We start from the raw sequence: 23,871 nt of genomic DNA on the forward strand, positions 1-23,871 counted from the left end.
ACCAACAATTGTTTGCCAACAAATAAATACATGGTACAAGCAACATCAAAAAAGTTGAGGAGGAGGGGCAGGAGGAAGAAATAATCAAAAGCAAAAAATGAACACAAACAAGACAAAAACAAGCAATGACATGATTGTCTAAAATTAAAAATGCCTTTACAATAATAGGGGAAGCATTCATTGAATTATAGTGGCATGTTTAATGACCATGGTCCATTGTAAGTAAGATGCTGAAAGATTCACTTCCTAGGATTACTGAATATCCAGATTTGTGTGTGTGTGTGTGTGTGTGTGTGTGTGTGTGTGCATGTGTTATTTTTTACAATATACACAGACATCTTACATTGTCATCTCCTGTGATTCTCTATATTCAATTTATTTTTATAGTGTAATTCAGAAGGCAAAAATTAAAGAGAGGACAAGATTTTGCCACTAAGTTCTAGGTTAATGGCTGGCGTACGAAGGCTTTGTCTTCCTCTGTGGCTTGAAATGCATGAAGCAAAAATGAGGTGGAGTGTATAGAAAAGGATATCTCCAACTGCTCTATAAGAAAACAGAATGATCCCTTCCCCCCAATGAATGAAACCATTTTTGTAGTTGAGTGAAGTGCTCATGAATATGTAGCAATAGAATCTTAACCCCTAAGTCCCTCCCTGAACAGGTGGAGTGGAAGACACATATTTCCCATCAAAGTCTATTTGATCCATCTTTTGTGAATGTCGCATTGATCCTCAAAATGTCAGCAGCTGCCTTCACTGTGCAAAACAAAATATTGAGAATAAATAGTTTTTTCTTCTTCTTTTTCTTCTTTTAAATCATTGAGTTTAAGGTCACCTGACTTTAAATGTGACCTGTCAAATTTCTAAGGCATTCTGCTCTGCAGTCTTTTTAGTCATTAGTCTTCTAGCAAAGAGCCTAGTTGCTAGTTCGGACTTAGTCCCAATCCAGTTAACGATCCACAGGGTCATACGTGACTAATGGACTGGATGGCACCAGATTCTGCAGCAGCTCTCGCCATACTGTGCCACATGTTGGATGAAGAGTGTAGAGAGTCCTTGTCGGAGAGTGAAAGCATCATAGCGTAAGCCTAGGTCAATGAGAAATAAGAAAACAATTCTAAAAGTTAATAATAATAGTTATAATAATAACTATAATAACTATAATAACTATAATAACTATAATAATTGTGGGTCTTTACCAAGGATCTTCAAACTTGGAGTTTAAGACCTGTGAACTTCAACTCCCAGAATTCCTGAGCTAACATGACTGGAGGAGGAATTCTGGGGGTTGAAGTCCACAAGTCTTAAAGCTGTCAAATTTGAAGACCCCTGGTGTAGACCCACAATTTTGTCATTAGTAGCAATTCAAATCAAATCAATCTTTGTTATGTCATAGACCAGCAAATAAAACACAAGAGTCATGGTTAATACTATGGTACCACAGTGCTTGGCTGTTGTCAATGAAATAAAATCAGGTTGGTATGACAATAATATCTTGAAATAAAACAAATTGGAATTATTAGGATATTTATGAAGAATGGAAATAATAATTCCTGGTGAGCACCTGTATAGAGAGATCCATACAGAATAATACATTGCATCAATTCAATTATTTCTCCACTGCATTGAGACAATCTCTTTTTGAAGGAGATTTTTTTTGGGGGGTATTTTCCTCCTGTTGGGAGGGCATTGAATATGACTGAGGAAAAAGCCCTTCTAATTTGGGGATTGTTTTGTGACTGAGATATCTAGCAGGTTGGAGAAGATGTGCAGAGTTCTGGGGCTAGGAATTCTCATTTATGATCATGCTTGATGACTATTTGGGAAAGGGTCTCACTTATGTGTCACCCATCCTTTTCTTACTAAGGCCTAGGAAGCTTTGTGACAGAAAAACTTCAAGTGCTACACATTATGAAATTTGCTATCTGTAAGATACATAGAAAAAGTGAAACAAACACTTGATCTAAGTCTTTATAGAATGGCAACATTGAGAACCTAGCCAGTTCAGTTCAGTGAAGAACAAAGTCTTAGTTTACTTTCTGGGAGTAACCATTAAGCATTACAATAGGACAGTTTGAAACCTGTGACTAAAATGTTTCCAGATTGTATGGTTTAGCAAACATAAGAATTAATGCTGATGCTAAACTGGGGATATTTTTTTTCCTTGCAGGAGAAAGGACTAAGGAAAGACCATCCTATATTCATATGATTTACATTTATAAAGGCAGTACTGTCAAACCCACAATTGTCCCTAATCAGTTGAATTTGGAGATGGACAAAATACTTGGCTGTTTATTATCATACATTGCTTATTTTCAGCCTCAATGTTTTGATTTCATCTGGATTAGGCTGCTAATTGCATTTCCTTAGTTGTTCATCTTTTGTGTTTCCCAAAGGACTTTTACCTGGGATTTGGACTTGCGATGCAATGGCTGTTTTAAGTCTTCTGTCAAATGGGAGGTGGTGAATGCCGCCAATTCAGTTTCATTGAACTGGTTTTCTTCTAATTTCCTCACTTTGAGACTATCAGTGAAGTGCCTTATATGGTCCAAAGCAGAAAGTCCAGTTTTATTAAACTCATCTTCCTTATACCTACAAAAAAGATGTTCCAATGAGGTAGACCTAGGCAAAAGTCAATTATCGTATTCATCATATCTTTCAACATATCACTGATTTCAATAAAAGTAAATATAGGTACTAGAACAGACTCACTTCTTGGAACATTCTTTTGTTATGTCTAATACACATTTCTCTTTTTCAAGCCTTTGTGCAAAGTGACAAAAATAGTTAGCAAACATAAAGTAGTCATCCTCATATAGGTTCATGGCTAGCAACACAAGTGTTTGTCTAATCAAGACTAAGACCCTTTCATGTTAAAAAAATGTATTTAACAATTGCAACCCAGATCTTGAAAACTGTTTCTTGTAGTTTTCCAAGAAGTCCCTCCATGAAAAACTTTATACTCCCTCTTTCAGTTAATTTCCCACTTTAACACTGCACATTGTTGACTTGATTCAGTGACTGAGAATAACTGTTTTATATATTGCCATATCTTTACAAGCTATCTTCTGGATCAAGTGTTTGAAAGGCAGGGAATAATTAGAAAAGAATGTGTGCATTGTAGGTTCTCCTCAGTGCTCTCTTGGTTGTTTTCTTGCAGATGTTTCAATATCAAACTAGGTAACATCATCAGAGTACCAATGAAGCCACAGTTCAATCCTGAGCTAATATTCTCTTTTATTTGTATTTTATACAGTGCATCAGCACTTCATAATATTACAATAACACAAGAATGATTATCTACATTCACACTGAAGAAGCTGAACATTTTCATCTACATGCAATAATACCCAGATATTTTCTGGGTACTTATGGGTCCCAGCCAACCCATCCTGCCACAACCATGTTTGACTCTATCATCAAGATAAGTACCTACCTATCAGGAGAGGATTTACAATTTATTTCCAATGCATTTGTTTCTTCAAAATCGCCCTCTGTCGGCTCTTCACATATGCTGCTTGTTGCATGTTCTTTAACTGACTTCCCTGTTATTTCACTTTCTTCATCTTCCTCATCCATCATTACTTCATCTTCTGCTTCTTCATCTTCCAATAGGTCTGAATTCTGGCTTACTACTGGAGTCTTTTCATCCTTAAAGTGACTTCCATTCATTCTTTCAAAAAGTAAGAATGAACAGTCAACACAAAATGAACTATAGGGAGTTTTAGATATAAAGTCTTTGTTTTCTACAATTCTTTTGCAGAAGTAATGTCTGCTATAATTAAAACCTGCACCATTCAACCTCGTTCATTAAGGTGTCACCATTTCTTTGAAATTTAATTCATATCTGAACAGAATTCACAATTGTGAATTTAACACTGAGGAAAATTAGGTTAGATATAGATTCAATTCAATTGATAGACTATTTTTTTAGATTACTATATTCTTCAAATCAGAATTTCTATTATATTCAGCATTGGCTTAAAGGGGACAAGTTATTCATTTCATATCTTGTCTGATAATGCATTGTTTCCCAAGAAAAATGCTTAAAATAATTTATGCAGACTGCTAAACAGTAGTACTGTCAAAAGGGGATATTTATATTCTAGTTGGTGAGTCATGAAATAACCATGAACTATGGGTGGTCTGATGTCTTCAAGGAAGGGAAGAAATTTTTGTAGAGTGAAAGGCTGAAATTGAATTAGGAAGATTTTGGATGGGGACACCCTTGTTTTTAATTGCAATATCTCCATTTTAGGTCTTCTCTTTGCTTTCTATCTGATGTAGCAGGAACAATCTTGGCAATCATAGAGGACCACAAAAAGTAAATTACTTTAGAAAAATATTATGTGATTTTTCCACTAATGGAAATATTATACATTATAATATTACTATTATAACATTGTTTATATTTGTATGAAGGATTTCTCACTTAAAACCTTGCCATACAGGAATTAGCAATGTCCATTGTGTTGAGAAAAGGAAGTACATTTAAATACTTTGACATTAAAATGGAATTAATCATCCTAAACACATTATATTCCAAAATGGATTGGAGAAACAACCACATATTGTTTAATATTACACCATAAGAATTTAATTATTTAGTTGTATGAATCATTCCCTGTCGTTGTCCTTAGAGATAAACTCTGATTATCCTTACTTTCTTTTAACTTAAATATGTAAATAAACAGCCAATCAGAAGTCTTACCCAACCTATTCCCTAGAACCAAATTCTTCTTTTGAAATGTAAAAAGAATGTTATTTCTCCTGTGACTACGTTTGTTTTTTCCTATAACTGGTCTATTTCGCAAAAGAGAATGAAATCACAGAAGAAGTTATCTCATCATTGTCAAAATCATGTAGCCCTGCCCACAATTAAGTTAAGAAACTTTTAGAAAGTTTGTATCTTCATGGCGATTCCTAAATTTATAGCATAGAAGAAAAATAGTCAGAAATTAACCAATAGCCTGTAATAATATAAGAGCTACAAAGCATATAGAAATCATGATGGAGAGATCAGCAATAACTGGTCACTTTATAGTGAGAATATTCTTGGCATGTTTTGTCAAAGTGCCCTGCTTAGTATGTTTTGGGTAATCAAAAGAATTATGAGTCATAATTCAGGGATTGCCAGACGGCAAATTTCAACAGTTGGAGAATATTTGTTGTCAAAAGTACTTGGATTTATATCAAACTAATGAAAACCATATGATTAAAAAAAGCCAGATTTACTAATTACATTTTTATATCCCCTAATTCCCCAAGAATGAGTATCTCTTAAATATAATCTAAAAATGATACATTTTAAAAAAAACAGTGAAAGATCCGCTGTTTTCTTCTTATACAATCTTCCTACATAAGGGTATCTTGAAACCAGATGTGAAACATACTAAAACATGGCCATGATGTGAGAACAAAATTTCCATATGCGTGTAATGTATAAAGACTTGTCTTCGTTAATATAGGCCTATTAGTTTGATCCCAGAATTAAAATAAGTAAGAAACATGAAAAGGGAATGATGGCACGCAGTAGCTACTTTGGAGTGAAAAACTACACTGACCTAGTCAAATTAACCAAATAAGAGTTAATCAAACATAGTTTCAGTTTCCTTTCTGTCCCTTTAAAATTTACAAATTTCACAGAATTTCTAAAAATCTCCGAAAGCTGTTTGGGAAGTCAAGACCATATTCTCATGATCTCAGTTACAGATCTGTGAATACATATCTGAATGAAAGACTACAATTTGATTTAAATACTGTGCTTGCATTGTGATCATGTTGTTAAAAATTAAGAATGGTAAGTAAGTAATGTAAGTAAGAATGGTGAAAAGTTTTCTATATTATTATTATAATGAGGTGAGGAATTAATGTAAGTATTTAGCATGCATGGTTAATACATTCTTTAGAAATAAGAGGGTATGGTGTGAAATAATAATTCATTAGTGATGTGTCCTTGTCTTCAGTAGTAGTGGGCACTGGAGGCTTTTAAGAAGAGACTAGACAGCCCTTTGTTTAAGGACTTCCTTCCAATCCTGTTATTTTGCATTCTGTTTTCAGAACATAAGGCAACTACCAAAAGTCCAGGCTGATAATCATACTTCAAAAGGCTGATCTAATAATATTCTGCTTTTCTAAGAAATCAAGCACTTTATTAAAGATGCATTGTCTTCTGCAGCAATGTTTCTAGAAATATCAGTGTAGGTATTGTCAGGAATGGTGACTGTGTATCAAGAGAAACAAGGAGAAGAAAAATCTCCAATTTTTATAAGATAACTATTTCAGTCAGATCTGCAGTTGGTGAAATGTTGTGGGGTGAGACTATGTGGTCCACTCTAGGTGTTACTCTAGTTGTTAAGTGTCCCTACTTTTTATATGGTCAAACAATTTCTAATTCCTGGATTAGATGTAGAAAACTAAGGGAAAACTGAAAATGTGATGCAAGTTTTAGAAAGGCTAAGCAGCAAGCATAGAAACCTATTCAATAGCCAAATATTGAGAAGACATTGATTTCAACCTCAACTCTCAATTTGGGGAAAAAACCTGTAAACGACTCTCATATTAAGGTAATCTGAAAATTAAACAGTTCAAATTTGTTGATATATTTTGATATTTCTTGTCAGAATACCAGATTTTGATTTGGAATTTAACAGTTTTGGTTATGCTAATGTCATTACAATTTACTTTGATAACCATCAAGCAGATCCAAACTTACATCCAAGTTGTATATTGGGAATGTCACATTAGAACATATTGCTTTGACTACGTAGAAAATACAACAAAAGAACAAAAAGCTTAAATTAATTTGTTCTACATGTTTCAGACTATAAAAAAAAAGTTGATGAAATGTTTTGAATAAAACAAAGTTAGTTTTGAGAGTTCAAGTTTATAATGGAAGAACAATAATGTATAGTTTATATTAATAAGCACATTCTATTTATAAAGTTTGTGTAATCAGCTCAATGAAACTATGTCTAGTATTCCAGCATCTTTAAAGTGAATTTTAGTTTTGCCCAATTATTAGAGAAAAAAAATGAGCTGGAAAAAAAAAGTCTGAAAAAGTCTGTCATTGATTGGGTTCAGCAATAGTAAAATAATATCTTACCTTTCCTCTGAATTATTGTGATTGCTATTCCCAATGAAATTCCGAATTTCTGTAAAGTATGAGTCTTCTTTATCATCTAAGATAGCCCCTGTGCTTTCAAGTTCAGAATGAGGTGAAGATGTAGCAGTACCTTTACAAAAAAAAGCAAAGATAGATAGATAGATAGATAGATAGATAGATAGATAGATAGATAGATAGATAGATAGATAGATAGATCGATCTTATTTTTGAGGAGGAAAAAGATGCATAATTTTTGCAAGCTTGCAAACAGATTAAGGGTTGTTCTTCAAAAGTTAGCAGGGCCAGGACCAGTCATGGGGCATGTCTGGAAGTGTTATGGGTTGATATGCATGTTTTGTTTCTTAATCTTAAAAAAAAAATGCAGGGGGAAAATATTTAGCCCCACACACATTGGAAGAATTCTGGGGTACACAAAATGGATGTTAACATCTCTAACCTAAATATAATAGTTCTTGTTTGACTGTCAAGTCATCTTAGGGACAACTCACATACTAACAGCATACTACCCACTTTTCACTGAAGTTTTAAAACATCACTAAGGGTCTACCTATAACTGTGAACATTTGATACATGTTTCTGATATTTGTGTGTTCAAATTCCTCACTCTATAAAAAGTTCCATGCTTATTTAATAACACACAAATGACTTGACAGTGCTGGAATGTCTACATAATGGTACTTATTCTTGTGTATAGCAATCTACATAGCTGGTAAATTAAAAGAGAAAGAGAGATTATCAGGGTATTGATTCTTACTAGGAGGATTCTCTAGGCTAGGTTTTGGGGCTGTACACAAAGCTTTTGGGTGCCTTGTAAAAGTCCTATCTCATGTTTTACTTTTATTTATTTATTTAATTTATATGCCACCAATATCACTGTCTAGCAATAAAAAACATAACATAAAACAACAATAACAGTAAAAACATTAAAATATTCAATATTGTGTTAAAACAATTACATTAAAATTAACCAAGAACTAGATACAACGGAAACAATATGTACTGTAAACATGGTGGAGGCATACTGTTCCTAATCCACTAACCTTGTTTTAACTTTAGGATAAAAATCTAAAGACTGAACATTTTTATCTTGACCACGTAACAGTATGAGAGTGGAATTCTTTTTCTAGCATTTTTTTAAAAACTGAAAATTATTGTTGTTATATGGCATAAGAGAGATCCAATATAATTAAAATGCTACTGGCAATTTCTTTGTAATCATGATCTTCAGTAGATAGTTTGGTATTAAAAGAGAAGGTAGTTACCTACCAGACATGTTGCCGTTTTCATGTTTTTTGAGATGTCTGTCTAAATTGGTTTGTTGGCCAAAGCACCTATCACATAAATGACATTTAAAGGGTTTCTCCTTGTTGTGGATGTTCCGGACATGCCTCTGCAGATTAGATGATATGCTGAAAGACCTGTCACAGTATTTGCACCTGAAAGTAAATATAAAATATGGAATGATATATAACTAATCCAGCAATACTCTCCTGATATAAAAACAGAAGTTTTCAAAAAAAAATGTTATTTCAAGTTACCAACAGTGTTCAATTCCTTGACCCTTTAATTCACCATTTTGCTTTATTCTATAAAACTGGATTGAAGTAGGTCTTATGAATGCAGTGATAGCACTTGAACACCAAATGGTTTGAATATTTTATCCTTCTGGAACTTATGCCTACCAGAAGGGGCAATGCTGGAGGAATGTATTCCTTCTTTTCCTTCATACCAGTGCAAGTTACAGCCCTGCTGGATCAAGCAAAGACCTATCTTATGCAAGCATTTTGTTTCTCAAGTGGCCAGCCAGATGTTCCTGCAGTGCTCACATCCAGAAGACTCCTAACCCACAGAAAAGGCAATGTAGTCTTCAAGACTAATGGACCTTAAAGGATCTATCTGCTATAAATTTATTCAATCCTTTTTTAAAAGCCAATCAAGTTAGTAGACAGGTGGCTGTTATGATGTATTCCATAGGTTACTTTTGTGTAAGTTGGTTTTTTTGTTTATTGTTGTTCTACAGAAAACATTTGATTGGATGACACAAACACGAAAGAGAGAAAAATCATTTTTTTCATCCATTTGAAATCCATTTTTCACACCCATCCATTTTTGATATTCTGCTGTTCCCAAATTGATCTGTAATTCATTTGTGGTATATTATACCTAGAGCGAGACCCCATCTCATGAAGCTTTGTTGGAAAGATTTCCAATAACTTTAGGCAAATAATGTCTCTTCAACTCCCCCTTTTTAAACACATGTACACATGTGTAGAAAGTTCATAAAAATGTTTTTCAGTTTTGAATGTACAAAGAAACATGAGATTTTTGTTTCAAGTTATTGTCAATATGATAAAGCTAAACAGTTGGAGAAGAAAACCTGAAACCTCTAAAATTAAGGAGGCATGGCACTCTTCTCCCCATTCAATGTTATACTGTATGAAAAAATATTCCTTGAAGAATTAGCTTTTTTCAATCGCTAATCCTGGAAGAAATGCAGTTATCTCCCAAAATGAAGAAATAAACAACCCAATCTTTAATATCTTGCCAAAATGAATAGTTTAGTCTATCTCTTGGGTACCGGAGGCATCAATTTTCATATTCTGCAGTGATTTGAAATCCCCAAAGCCTTTACTGCATTGCTCTTTAAGCCATTACTAAGACATACTATAACTATTCCAAATAGTTTAGCTGGCACCTGGCCAATAGGCTACATCAACATCATCCTCTCCCTTCTCCAATCATCTATTTTTCCTGTACTTCAAAACATCTCCGCTACTTTGTGCATTAAGTCAATTATTGAGGGAAGAAATTATGCACTACATGGCTAATTGTTTCTGGCTGTTAGGCAGTAGAAGCGTATAACAGATTTTAAGATGTTATTTAAACATGAATTAAATTACATGAAAGATGACTTCTCAAATAAATTCAGAACTAAGAAAAATCAACCAATGCACTTTTTCTCCTTTCTTTGTAAGGCAAAACATATACCAATATATTTTGTTCATTTAGAACTGGGGATGAGTTCCTTCCCATTGATTTCATGAAATAGAATTTCAGTACAATTAAAATTGGTTTTTTTTTTCATTTCTATAAATGATTAGTATCTATGTTTTTTATTTCCATGAGGTCTTCTGGTTAAGCCCCATAAAGATGGATAGAACTAACCATCAGAGAAGTAGTTGAAAAGAGAAAAGCATGATGCTAAACAATAAACAACAATAGGAATCATTTTTGGAAAACTTTGATAAGAACTTGCTAATATTCCATAATTTTTTGTTGAAGAACCTTGGAATCTATTTTGGTACATATTAATTACAATTATATTTAATTGAGCATTCCGAAACGTTGATTTACTTGTATTAGATAGTTACTTTTGGTGGCCAAAGGCTGAAGAAGCAACTCTAATATTGAATACGGACAATAATCTTTCTCGAGTAAGAGACACATGATTATTTCGGTCCCCACAGCTGCCAGATATACACCAATTCATTTATCTTGTACCTGTATGGCTGTTCTCCAGTGTGTGTCCTCAGATGCCGAGTAAGATTTGCAGATCTTGGGAAAATCTTCCCACAGTATCTATTATTGGAAAGTAATTAATAATTTATTTTATGTTATTTAAAAAATTGCTGGTTTAGATATCATTTCAAACAAATCTTGAACAGAAACATTTCTAGGATATTTTAAAATTTCTGAAAACAGGCATGATAAATAAATTATATTAAAAAATTTACAGAATGACATAGCAATTTAGCAAAGTACGATATCAGATAACAAGTTTTTGATTTAATGTACACTTTATTAAAATAATCTAGATAAAATAATCTAGGATTGGAAATATATTTTTAAGGTGCTCAGAATTTAGATTATAGAAACTTATCTTAAATTGTTTGTTATATCTGGTGTGCTATAACTGACGTATCACATCATTGAGACCCAGTCTTTTAAGGTTCTCTAAAGAAATACTATGAAAGAAGCTGACATATTTAGGAATCTTGATATGCCAAATATTAAACACATATGGTTACATTCTGATAAAGAGCCGAGATATAAGAAACAGATTAAAAAAGTGAAAATAATAGAAGTAGAACTTTCTAATAGCGGTAGCATATTGTTTTAGAAAAATCTCTTCCAGAAAATATTTATGAAAATGAAATACTAAAGTCAAGTGAAGAGATTCATTGCATTTGGCAAAGGCTTACCAATGCAGGATAAATAACAAAGTACATTAGGATTTGCAACATCCATGAATTCATAGATATTGCAGATAAATTTGTCAAAATCTCTCAAGTATGAGAATGGCAATCATATTTCTAGTAACTTAATTATTATGCTCTGCCTTTATACTTATTTCAGTGGAATCAGTAGAATAATGTTTTTTTCACTGCTTACCACAGCAGTAACCTTAATCTAGTTGCCAACTTTTTAATTATATTTCATTTATGAATAAATGATTCTCATTAAGAAATATTTCTGTTAACTTTGATTTCCTTATTCCACACAAGCTAAGAGCCATAACGTTAAATAGGCCAAATTCAATGCTGGCTGAGTCACGGTGGATGAGATGGGAAGCCATGAGATTTGAAACATAAATAAATTTCACAAGGCCAAATTATAAATGCGAGTCATTTTAGACATGTAACATCTCTCTCACACACACTTTCTGTAACAGTGGCACATTTCTGAAAAAGTACACATGTACTATTCATTGTTTTTTCTTTTAAAATGGTGCCTTGAATGGTTATATACATATGTTTCCATATATTAAAAAAATGTCCAAACTCTTAAAATTGTTCCAGACAGGGTGAGTGGAAACTTTGTAACTTGTCAAGAACATTACTGGATTATTCACTCCTTAAATTCTGACCAATTTTGAAATTCAAATTTGCACTATAATGAGCTGTGAAACTTATGAAATTTAGAGGTCAAGAAAAAGTCTCCTTTTTAAGTTAGCAAATGGTTTTCCACTTAGGGCCTAAGAGACTGCAGATATTTGCATGTTTGATCCAACTCTGAGACAAAACTTCCATTGATTTCTTTTAGGAAGATGTTGATTTGAGCTAAAGATTTGCAGTGACAACTTCTTTTTTTACATCTCCTAATCATTCACAGATCTTATGAACTTTCCCTTCTTGTATTATCAAAGAAAAAAAAAACAAGAGGAAAACAGTCTTGCAATTCATGATCAGGGGGAAAAATGATGAGGGAAAAGATCACACATTAATATAAAGGTGACGAGGAAATTTTGGAACACGCTTGTGTATGAAATGTTTTGGCCTCATTTATCAAGTTCGCGGTAATGTAGGACAAAATTCCTCCTGTAATTGCAAACAAACACAAAATCAAGCCCTGTGCCCATATCTTGCTGAAAAAAAAGAACCTTTTAAAATGCTAGTGACCCACCATCATCCCTATTAATCATCTGGTTTTGAGTAATTTCTAAAGTAAACTGCTGCTTGCAAGGGAAAGGAGACATTAGGGGAGAGAACTTTGAGGTAATTAGGAAGCAGAAATTACCTGCAAGTATAACGTTCCTTCCCCTTGCGAAGAAGATTCTCAGGCAAGGTGTTGGGAGGAGCTCTGAAGTTGAACATGGAAGGAACAGACTGTATGAGGTCACCTGCATCTGGTTTCAGACTGCTGAAGTTTTCCAGGTTTTCCGCCATGTTTTCTATGGCAGACATCTGTCAAATGGGAAAGATAAGGTGAGTGCAAATTCTTCGACATCCAGTATTATATAGAAAAGTTAAAGATTATAGGTAGTCCTTGACTTACAACCATTCACTTAGTGACCGTTTGAAATAACAACAGCTCTGAAAAAAAGTGACTCATGACTGGATTTCACACTTTGTGCAATCCCCCTGGTCACATGATGAAAATTCAGGCACTGGCCAACTAGTATTGCAGAGTCCTAAGATCATGATTTTTAACCTTCCTGGCCAGCTTCCGATGAGCAAAGTCAATGGAAGGAATCTGGATTCATTTAACGACTGTATGATTCACTTCACTAACCCATGGTTGAATGCAGTACTGCAGGCTAACTCACTGCTCACTCCAGGAGTTTGATTTTGAACAGTTCAAGGTTGATTTAGCTTTCTATCCTTCCAAGATTGGTAAAATGAGGACCCAGATTGTTGGGCGAAATATACAATACAAAGGCAATAAATCCTTTGAAGTTTTGGAAGTTTGGCTTGAGACTCATGATTTAATTGGGGTAACTGCCGGAATCCTGACAGCGACTCTGTAAACTGCTGAGAGAGAGCTGTAAAGCACTGTGAAGCGGTATATAAGTCTAGCTGCTATTGTTATGAACAACCGAAGTGATTTGTAGAAAAGAAGGATTAGAGGTGACATGATAGCAGTATTCCAATATTTTAGAAGTTGCCACAAAGAAGAGGGGGTCAATTTATTTTCCAAAGCATCAGAGGGAAGGAGAAGAAACAATAGATGGAAACTAATCAAGGAGAAAAGCAACCTGAAATTAAAGAAAACTTCCTAACAGTGAGGACAATAACCAGTGCACAGCTTGCCTTCAGAAGCTTGCCTTCATCCCTGGAAGTTTTTAAGAAGAGACTGAACAGTCGTCTGAAATGGTATAGGATCTCCTGCTTGATCAGGGAGTTGGACTAGAAGACCTCAAAGATCCCTTCCAGCTCTATTATGATTTAACAATTGTGGCAAGAAAGGTAATAAAACCAAGTGCCACTCACTTAACAAGCATCTTGCTTAGAAATGTGAATTCTGGTCCCAATTATGGTTATAAGTTGAGGACTACCTGTACTCCAAAGGCTTCATTTTTTTTAGAATAGCATATCATATTACTTAGATCTCTTGAAAATTAGCAACTGGGTTTTTTTGTCAGAAGAAAGTTAAGATGTCCATTTTAATGATAACAAGTAATCTTGTATTTCTTTCATGCATGATTCTTTACTCTGATACTGACATAGGGAGTACTAGTTCTGATCCATTTAGTTTCCTTAAATGAAATGAATAAATGCAGTACAACTGACTTCTTAGTAAACCTGTACTGTATATCCCTAAAAAGAAAACTGCAGAGGAGACCCAAACTGACCAATAAGAAAGAAGAAGGAAATACCAAGTGCTACCAGATGTGATCATCCCCAATGGAATGTTAAAAGGCACAATTATGCCCCACAGAATAATGTGATAAAAAATACCTCACACTGCTGGAAACAATTCTACATAAAGTAGCATTCCATTAAGTTAAGAATTAATGCATATCATGATTCAACTTCACAATTCTTGTTAAATAGCCATAACATTTTCTTACGTATTTTTTTAATCACTGCCATTCACCAAAACATTATCCAACTGCAGTGAAGCTGTAAAATCACACCCTTGCTCCAAAGGATTGTTGAATTGGTCTCAGAGAAGGCTTATGTTCACAAAACCATGGGTGGCAATGAGAAGATAAAGATGGTTGCTTGCAAATCTGATTTGCTTTTCTCTTATGCTGCATTCACAAAAGCTTCAACCTTCCTTAGCACTGATATAAAGTTACATGGAAAAAAGGTTGTCTGGATTCTACAGTATAAATAAGATACAAAGCAATTTAGATAATTTGGATGGTTTCCTCCTCCAAAATAAACACTGAGTTGTTTTGTTGAATGATTATTCATATTTGCTAGCACTAATAACTTTTCCCTTTTTTGCCCATAGTCTATCTTCTCATTTCATGCTCAGATTTCCAACACCAAGTACAAATTGCATTGTACAGAGCACCACTGCCAATTTACCAAATGTCTTTCATCAAACATCATGCAAAAGGGGGAAAAATTCTCAGAGGAAAGTCAAGATACATTTACTTGTCAGGAGACAAATGGGAAAGCAGAGGGAAGCAGTGAGGACTCAAAGCTGCGGGATTTGATTCATAATCACTCAGTTGCTAAAACATTCTCTAAAGGTGAAAGTGGACAAGGCATTTGTCAATATGAAGGGTTTTAATGGGTACTGATCATAGGTCCAATGATGATGGTAGGTCAGGATACGAGGTAATGCCATTAATGCCCATAATGTTCATTATTGGCCCACAGTTTTGCATTATCAAAGCCTTTTTCACCCATTCCTATTTTTCCTTCCAAAATCAATTGCACTTACGTTTCCCACTGCATTTAAACCCTTCTAATTGTTAGTGGGATAACAATTTGTACCAATGACTTATACAACTAATCCTTGATCTACAACCATTTGTGCAGCAATCATTTGAAGTTACAATAGCACTGAAAAAAGTTATTTTAACCAATCTTTGCAATTATGACTGTTGCAGCATCCTTATGATCACATGATTAAAATTCAGGTGTTTGGAAACCAGCGTGTATTTGTGATGGCTAAAGGATTGGAGATCATGTAATAGCCATTTGTGACTTTCCAGTTTGCTTCAAAGCAAAACCAGTGAGGGGGAAAACTGAATTCATTTATCGATCATGTGATTCATTGAACAACTGTGGCAGGAACTGTGGTGACAAAATCAGCTTAGTGATAGAAATTCTGGTCTCAATTATGGCTGTAAATCTGTATGTTTAAGCCTAGGCAGATATTCTTTTTTTCCCTACAAATTCTAGTAGCAATAGGTTAACGTTCTCATCCTATAATGGTTTAATTTACCAATTATAGTGGATTTTTGAAGATATGAACTTGGTTCTGATCTATCTGATGGCATGTGTGCCTTTTTTTAAACACAAATTAGTGCAGATTTAATTATTTGTACACTTCCATGGGTCAACAGAAATTTAACTTACAGTAGCTGCTTTGTTCCCAACATCCCTTACTTAGCTTCTAATAGATATTATACAGCCATTCCTAATTCTCCCATTTTCTGTTTCTTCATGAATTTCAATATTGATATGTTGCATTATTTGAGATTCACAAAGAAATATCGATATGTTGCATTATTTGAGATTCACAAAGCAATGCATGTGAAAAATAAAACAAACAAACATGCAACTCAAAATAAAACAGCCTGCTAAGTTAAGATATTTAATATCTAACAAACAATCCAGCCAGTTATAGCAGCCACCCTAATACTGCAGCTGTCCAGCAATCTGGGCATAGAAAAAAATTTATAAAAAGTGGAGGCCTCCACTGGTAGTGGAAAAGAAAAAAATGAAGGGGTATTTTGCTGCATTATAGAAGGTGGTGTTAGTGGCACAATGGAGAGAGCTAACATACTCTTCCAAGTTTGCTTTTTTACATCTACAGGAAGAATATGAAGTAGAGGTACTTTATACATCTAAGGGCAGAGGGAGATACTTATGATAAGTGGCATTCTTTAAGGTTCATATGAAGTTTAAATATAGTGGTTTAACCATGGTAATTTTATGAAATTTTATTATATGGTTCCGAAATGTCTGATATGATGTCTGCAAGCAACAGAAAAAGAAAAGTGAAACAGGAAAGTAAGATAGAGACACAGCATCAGGATGCCAGAGTAAGGACTGTAGTGTATTTAGCGTTCAACAAGAAAATAAAAGTTAATATGGGCTTCTATTTTTAGTAGAATCCCCATATTTTTTCCTAATTTTCCCATTTCTTTAAATAGTTCCATGAGAATGAGGTATTTTACTTTTGAATCAATCTACCTTGGAATAAGATCAAAAAGGATGAAAGGACTGAAAGAAACATAGAAAGATGCTAATATGAAGCTGGATCATTAATTCAGTGACATCCATCTTATCAATATCAATGGATTCCAGAAAAACAGGCAAGGATTTTCCCATCTGCATCTATAGAGTTGAACTTGATTGTATGTTGTTTCTCTCCCTTCCCTGCTGCTCAACAGAGATCTTTTGTATCAATTTGTATTCTCTTATGTTATTGCTGAGAATCACTAGAGCAGGATGAAAGCTATCTGGCCAGCCTTTCTTTAATCTCCTCTAGACTTGGTAGAGTAGCTCTTTGCCTCACTTGAGGTCAAAGGTCATAGTTTCCCCATTGGAACAGATGTTCTCAGACAAAGAAAATCAAAGGAAGGCTGTTGAGGCAGAACTCAAGTATAGAGGGCATATCAGCAATTGAAGGGGAAGGAAACCTTACAAGATTGTCATCACTATAACAATGACAGCTCACAAAAACTCAGAACTGTTCAGAATGGGAATATCTCTATCCTTAGTTTCTAAAAACAGACTTGCAAGCAGCTGAGCACTCCTTAAGAGATTATTTCCTTGGACCAGGATTTCAGCTAGGCATTCATCTAGCATTTGTTCACTGGTACTGTATCTTCGTACAGTATCTGTATCTTTGTTATTTCATCTAAGTACCAGTTTAGTAGAGTCTGTCAGTGATCAATGTTCCACATAACCAATGGCAGTAATGGCTTTTCTATCTTTAAAGTGTACATGGTTAAGTCTTGAATTTGGGTCAGATCCTAAATGTTGCTTCAGTGTGAAAAAAATATTATGGCACTTCATTTTATTTTGAAAGAGTTTAAGCCATTGGAGCAGAAAATAGAATAGAATAAATATTCGAATATTTATTATTGTCACTGACTAGAATTCTAGGAATAAACAAAGAAATAAACAGTGTTATTTCAAATAAAATAAGACAACATAAAATTGTAGGTAGGTTACTGGTGGATCAGAACATGTTAAGTTACACAGAGGGTGTTACAAAATCTAGCTACTTCAAGAAAGCAAGAAGTTTACTAATCTGACGAAGTAACCATACATGAAATAAATCTGAATTGGTTGGGTATTTCCTCAGATAGGTGAAGCAAGTTGCCAGTTCCTTGTCACAGGTAAAGAATAACAGGATATTTGAGTGATTAATTCAACAGAACTTTTTCCAAAAGGCCGCTGTCTTGATTGTAAGAATTTGTTTTACAATCTGCAATCAAGAAAAGTTGATAGGAAGACATTTAAATGTGCTAATGTTTGGCCTCTTTAAAGTTTAAATATGCCACCAGCCCTTGGAAGATAGATGTAATTTTTAGCTGGGCAGGACTGGTGTGCTTCTTAGTCAATGAATCTTAATCTGCATGAAATAGTAATCGTGTAAGAAGATGATTTTTAAAGAAGATGATTTAATTTGTTTATTTATTATACAACACAGTATTTGCAATAGAAATGCAACACATAGATCACACTGGAAGCTCCGTTCACCATTTTTGAGGCTCCCACAGGCCACTAAGTGATGATATAGAAATCTGGTGGCAAACCTGCAATTTTCAGATTTTATTTACGAAATGGTATTTTTAGATTTACAAAAGCAGTATTTAAAGTGCCCTCTGTTCCAAGAAATCAAATATATAACACCTGCAAATTTCAGCTCTGTTCTCTCTAATCATTGTACCCTATCACACACATCCCTTATCACTGAGGCAAAAAAATAAAAAAGAGAGGAATGCTGTGCATCCATAAAATAAAAGAAAAATATGCACCTTTTGAAAATGGTAGCACAATTCAAGATCTCCCCCCCCCCCCGCCACCATCTCAATCTTTCTCTGAATAATATCATATTATGGAAAGATTATTGTCCATCCCCTGATTAATGATCCACTCTTTAGGAATTTTGGCAATAATTCTTTCCTGTTCAATTCTTTCGTTTCTTATTGTTGGAATGTGAATTTATATATTTAGAAGATGTGTAATTGGAACTTTTTAGTTTGGAAATCTTTAGATACTATGGTGACATTTCAGGTTTCTGATATTCTCTGTACCACCTTTGAATTTTTTTTCAAAGGCCATGCAGAAAAAAACAGAAAATGAAAGAAAACTGCTTTTTTTAAAAAAAAATCCAATAATACATTTCTGCGGATCAACAACAACCCTGGTACTTTGACAAAATGCTGAAAATTATGTCTATCAATAGATATATAGACTCAGAAGTTCAAACAAACTTCCATATTTAGTAATAGTCTACCTACAAATATCACAACATGAGGACAAGCTACAAGCTGCATTTCTTCAGCAGCACCTAAGTAATCTAAATAAATCTCCATTGTTAAAATAAACCAAAAAGATTCCCAAACTTTTGTGGACTTTAAACTGAGATAGTTTTAAGAAGCAGGAAAAATATAAGAAAAAAATTACAGAGCAAAGAAAAGGACTAATTAGGCTAAAGAACTAATGTCTTCATTTGTCCTCTTTATCTCATGTATATTTCTGACATGAGTAATTGCAACAGAGGATCCAAAATATCAAGAAACAAGATTCAGCCCCACAAAATGCTTCTGAATTATAGGCATTTTTTGTCTAGCATTTTATCTTATGAATGATATATGATGGGGAAAAGGTGGCAGGAAAGATTTTAATCCCCCCCACCCCACCCCTGTCATATTATGAAGCTATCTCTGCTCCTAATCTGTATTCAGTGATTTTTTTTAAAAAAAGTATATATTATGCAGCATTATAATTTTGATTAACCAAATAACGAGTTGATTGTATCTGCACCCAAATGTTTAGAAAATGAAATGGTCTGCATTTCTATTTCCCTTTTAATCCCTAAGAGACCATAAAGAGTTGGGTGACGCAAATCTATATGGATTCCCGTTCACTCCCACTACTGAGAGCTCAAAAAAGCAGACATTGCTGTAATTAAGGGTAGGGAACTGTTTGTATTTATCTTGCTCTCAGAAATCATGTTGGATACAATCAACCTTGGACATTCATATTAGAATTTATTTAAAAGGTACAGAAAACTCCTGATGGACATCAAGAGCAAATAGCCTGTGAAACACAAAAATAATTTAACATTGTTTTGCAAGCTATGGCTTACATTGTATGATCCTAAGATTTTATTTATGCTAAGGCATGCTTGTATCACAAAAAGGTTGAACTTCATAAGTCATGAAAAAGGAAAACCTCTTCTTTGTCAAAGAAATTAAGAATTATACCGGTACATGAATGTGTGTTTACTCATGCAAACGGGAGCTGACAAGAAAGATTCATTTGGCATTTTGTTTATATTTTATTTTAAATTTCAAACCTGTGAATGCAGACAACATCTGATTGCCAGTTAATGGGTAAGATTAGCAGTGTTACAGTGCTGCTGGCAACCCTAAAACAGGCATAGGGCAACTGCCGGAATCCTGACAGGTGCTTTATAAAATGTTTTCACTGTGTCAAATAGGGGTTGTATTTGAAATTGACTTTTTTTTTTCCTGCAACGGAATATTTGAGAGCATGATTTCCTATCTAAGGTGAGAGCCTCTGATGTTATAATTTGGTAGCACATAAAACCAAAGAGAGCAGCAATCTAGAACTAGGGAGAAATTTCTTAACGGTGAGAGCAATCAACCAATGGAATAGCTTGCCTTCAGAAGCTCTGGGTGCTCCATCATTGGAGGCTTCCAAAAACAGACTGGATGATATGAAATGGTACAAGGTTTCCTGCTCAAGCAAGGAGTTGGACTAGAAGATCTCCAAGTTTCCATCCAACTCTGGCAAATTTTATAAAACTTTTTATGACAAATATTATCATAATACAAAATGTCGTAAAGCATTTCCTGTGCTGACTCTGACTGTTTGCCAATTTTTTTTCAGTGAAGGCAGTACATTGGCAGCTCTGTCAATGTTGAAGTCTTTGAGGAATCTAGTAAGAAAATTTTGCTAGAGGTCACGTTAGGTTGATTGTAACCAATCATCAATGGGAGTTTTCTTTTTATTTAACCTTAATACAGAAGAAAATAATATTGTGTACAAGTAAGATTGCTGTAAGCAAAGCCCTTTGGATAGTTTTGTAGCTCAACAAATCTATTTGAATAAAAAACTATGCAACAGAAAAATCTATTTCATGTACAGTATTTTGTAGCAAATGTCCTTTTATTAGAACTTACAATTAATTAAATATTGAGTAATTTGATGAAAATTAAAACAAATCTCTGTTATTATGTAAGAGAGATAAAATCATTAATAAGGACATTGCATGGATCAGATTACTACTTGTGTTGTGTTGTCTTATGCAATTTTGTTTACGGTATTTAAATTGAATAAATAAATAACAAACTTACCCAAGTTCTTTGATCAGGCATTTGGAACTGGGAGCAAAATTGAAACAGAAATAGCAGATTATTCCTGCACTTGGATTCATTATTGCATTTAATGCATTGTTCATGCCACAGTAAACATCACTTTCAAGTGTTAAAATTCTTTGTTTTTGCTACAGGGACTAACATGGTCACCCTTCTAGCAAAGGTCACTTACAATCTGCAGGGACATTAGCTGTCATGCATCAGCAATAACCATGATGATGGATTCTCTAAAGCAGATGTTAGAAATTTGGTTCACAAATAAGAGGATAACTGGATGAAAGACAAGAGGAAGCTATAACAAAAATGACCGCTTTTAAAATCTACTTGTGATTTGAAATCTAAAGCTCGTGCTTTTCTTTTAAACTCTAACCTTTCTGTGCTTTTAAACTCTAATGTCTCTGTTCAAATATTTTTTATATATTATATTTTTAATAAAATTTGTTACAAGATATTACAAATTATACTAACTGTTTAGTTTTAACAATTACATGATATAAACACTGGATCAATGGGGAGATTGTTTAGCAAAAGAATCAACCTTTATGTCTGTGAATGTGCATTATTAAATATATCTTAATATATCTATGTATATTATCATACTATCTAAACATTGAGCCTCCCTCCAGACAAATGGTTTCCTGAAATGAAAAATAAGATGTTATCTGCTCCCACAATGCATAAATCATTCTAATTAGCTTAGAAGACACTGGATAAATTCAGTTGTAGTAATAATTTTGTCTTCCCTCAGAATTTTGTATTCTGAATACCACAGCAAATGAAATGCTACTTGAAGCCAATGCTCCACTCTTTTTAATGGTAGAGATGGCTCTGATGCAACCAGCCATAACCTCACTGTACTCACACTATATTCTACTGGACAGAGGTGATTCAGGTTCTGACCAGTTCTGGAGAACCGGTAGTGGAAATTTTGACTGGTTAGGAGAACCAGCAAATGCTACCTCTGACTGGAGATTTTACAATATCCTTCCCCTGCCACACCCACCAGGCCATGCCCACCGAACCAGTAATAAAAAAATTTGAATCCCACCACTGCTACTGGGAGAAGATAGATGCAATGCAAACAATTTGACAATTACCGGTATGATAAGAATAGATAATGGAATGGTGTGTTTTTTTTCCATTCTTTCTGTTTGTTCCCCTTCCCCCAAATAGTCAGCCAATTAGAATGAACTGAGTGAATTAGACCCCATTTCTTTGGGTTTTGTTTTTTTTCTTTACTGATAAACAAACCAGCCAATCCAGATTTGCATAAAGACTTATTTTCTGACATTACTTATTGTTCACTTCTAATAACTAATACATATAAAATTTTAAATTATAATCTGGAACAGTTACATAATTTACGCTATGAACCAAGCCCCATCTCAAGCCCAATTCAACTCATCAGCTGCTTGTGACACTTCTGTAACTTGGCAAATGTTTTATATTTGCTTGCTGTACTTTATGCTGCCAAGTGTTAAACAATGCAAGACTGCTTCATAGAATGCGAGTTGAAAAGAGATAAAGCAGAAGAGCAGATGTTGAATTTAACATAAAAAATAATAGTTTGTCACAAAAGTGACTACCTGCGAAGTCTCCTGGATTGGGGCTGAAAGGCAAAAGCAGAAGCAGTATGCTCCATCCCATAATTGGGTAGACCAGGTTGCCCTGATAGACCGGTCTCACCAGGGAAAAACACAGAAGACCAGATATATAAAAAGCTCCAAGAGCTTATGCAAAAAAAAAAAGCCCAATGCAGGTAAATTAATACCAAAAACATTAGAAATTAGGACCAGCAGCAAGCCTGATACTTAATAAAGTATAATTACAGAGGAAATTATTTTATTAGCATTTGATTAGCTTCTCCTGCTGTGGGGTAACTTTTCCCCAGGACAGCGGGGAGTCACATGTATATTTTATAATGTGGTAAGAGAAACTTTGAATGCTTTAAAATGATTTTTTTCGCAGTTGCTCTCCTGTATAAAATAATCCTAGTGGGAAAAGGAAAAAAATCCAAAAACATTTTGGCTAAAAGAGGAGGTCCTAGGTCAAAACAGTTCAAGGAGATTACACTCCCTGTCTTCCCTCTTTCATGACTACATCAATGAATCAAAATTTGCAAAATGAACTTCAGCTTGATTTTCTCCCACGATATTGGTAAACTGGAAACCCTCCACACTGTTCTATTTAAGTCACAGAATTCCCCATTAAGATAACCATTACTGAGTAGTCCAAGAGTTGATGTTCATATAGGAAAATGTCTGAGAATTCTGTGACGCACCATTGGCACATCAAACGAACCCGTCACTCATCCCATTTCCTATAACCATTTAAAGGACACTCTGATTTCCATGAGATCTCCTAGTATACCAGAGGTTGAACTCTGATAAATAAATTGCTATCTGATACTTAAGCTTATCAACCCAGAAAGAATGTCTTGGGGCCTAGGCAAAATATAATTTAATCGGTGCTATTTCCAATTGTATTGCTGTTTTATAGGTAGAAATTAGTTCCTGCCTTTCTTTGATTCACACTACAGAATCCCCATTTATGTTCAGATCAATAATGTCTAAGGACTATGCAGACAATTTGTGACTGAATCAACCCCATTCATTGAACTGCATGATCCAGCACTCTTGCCCAGCAATCTTGCTATTATAACACATTAATTCACACATTTATTTAGGCTGTGATTGGCTGGTTTTGCACAGCACATTAAACCATAAATATCCTTTTACAACTGGATCCACATTAATGCA

At 34.3% G+C, this 23,871-nt stretch overlaps 1 protein-coding gene across 14 annotated transcripts in view; it reads right to left on the reverse strand.

Moving 5' to 3' along the window:
- Positions 1-286: 286 nt before the first annotated feature.
- The window catches only part of MECOM (MDS1 and EVI1 complex locus), a 534,866-nt gene continuing 511,281 nt past the window's right edge, over positions 287-23,871 (reverse strand). For all 14 annotated transcript variants that reach the window (XM_087933422.1, XM_087933420.1, XM_087933421.1 and 11 more), the window contains 8 exons: positions 21,092-21,118; positions 12,643-12,809; positions 10,627-10,704; positions 8,392-8,561; positions 7,105-7,234; positions 3,436-3,672; positions 2,405-2,591; positions 287-1,087 (listed from right to left, as the gene is read on the reverse strand). In XM_087933422.1, the coding sequence (XP_087789548.1) occupies positions 965-1,087; positions 2,405-2,591; positions 3,436-3,672; positions 7,105-7,234; positions 8,392-8,561; positions 10,627-10,704; positions 12,643-12,809; positions 21,092-21,118 (1,119 nt within the window). In that variant the 3' untranslated portion in view covers positions 287-964. The remainder of the gene's footprint in view (positions 1,088-2,404; positions 2,592-3,435; positions 3,673-7,104; positions 7,235-8,391; positions 8,562-10,626; positions 10,705-12,642; positions 12,810-21,091; positions 21,119-23,871) is intronic.

This window comes from Pseudonaja textilis, chromosome 4 (genome assembly GCF_049901715.1).
Source record: "Pseudonaja textilis isolate UNSWEBS1 chromosome 4, rPseTex1.2, whole genome shotgun sequence".
In the NCBI taxonomy this organism is placed as follows: domain Eukaryota; kingdom Metazoa; phylum Chordata; class Lepidosauria; order Squamata; family Elapidae; genus Pseudonaja; species Pseudonaja textilis.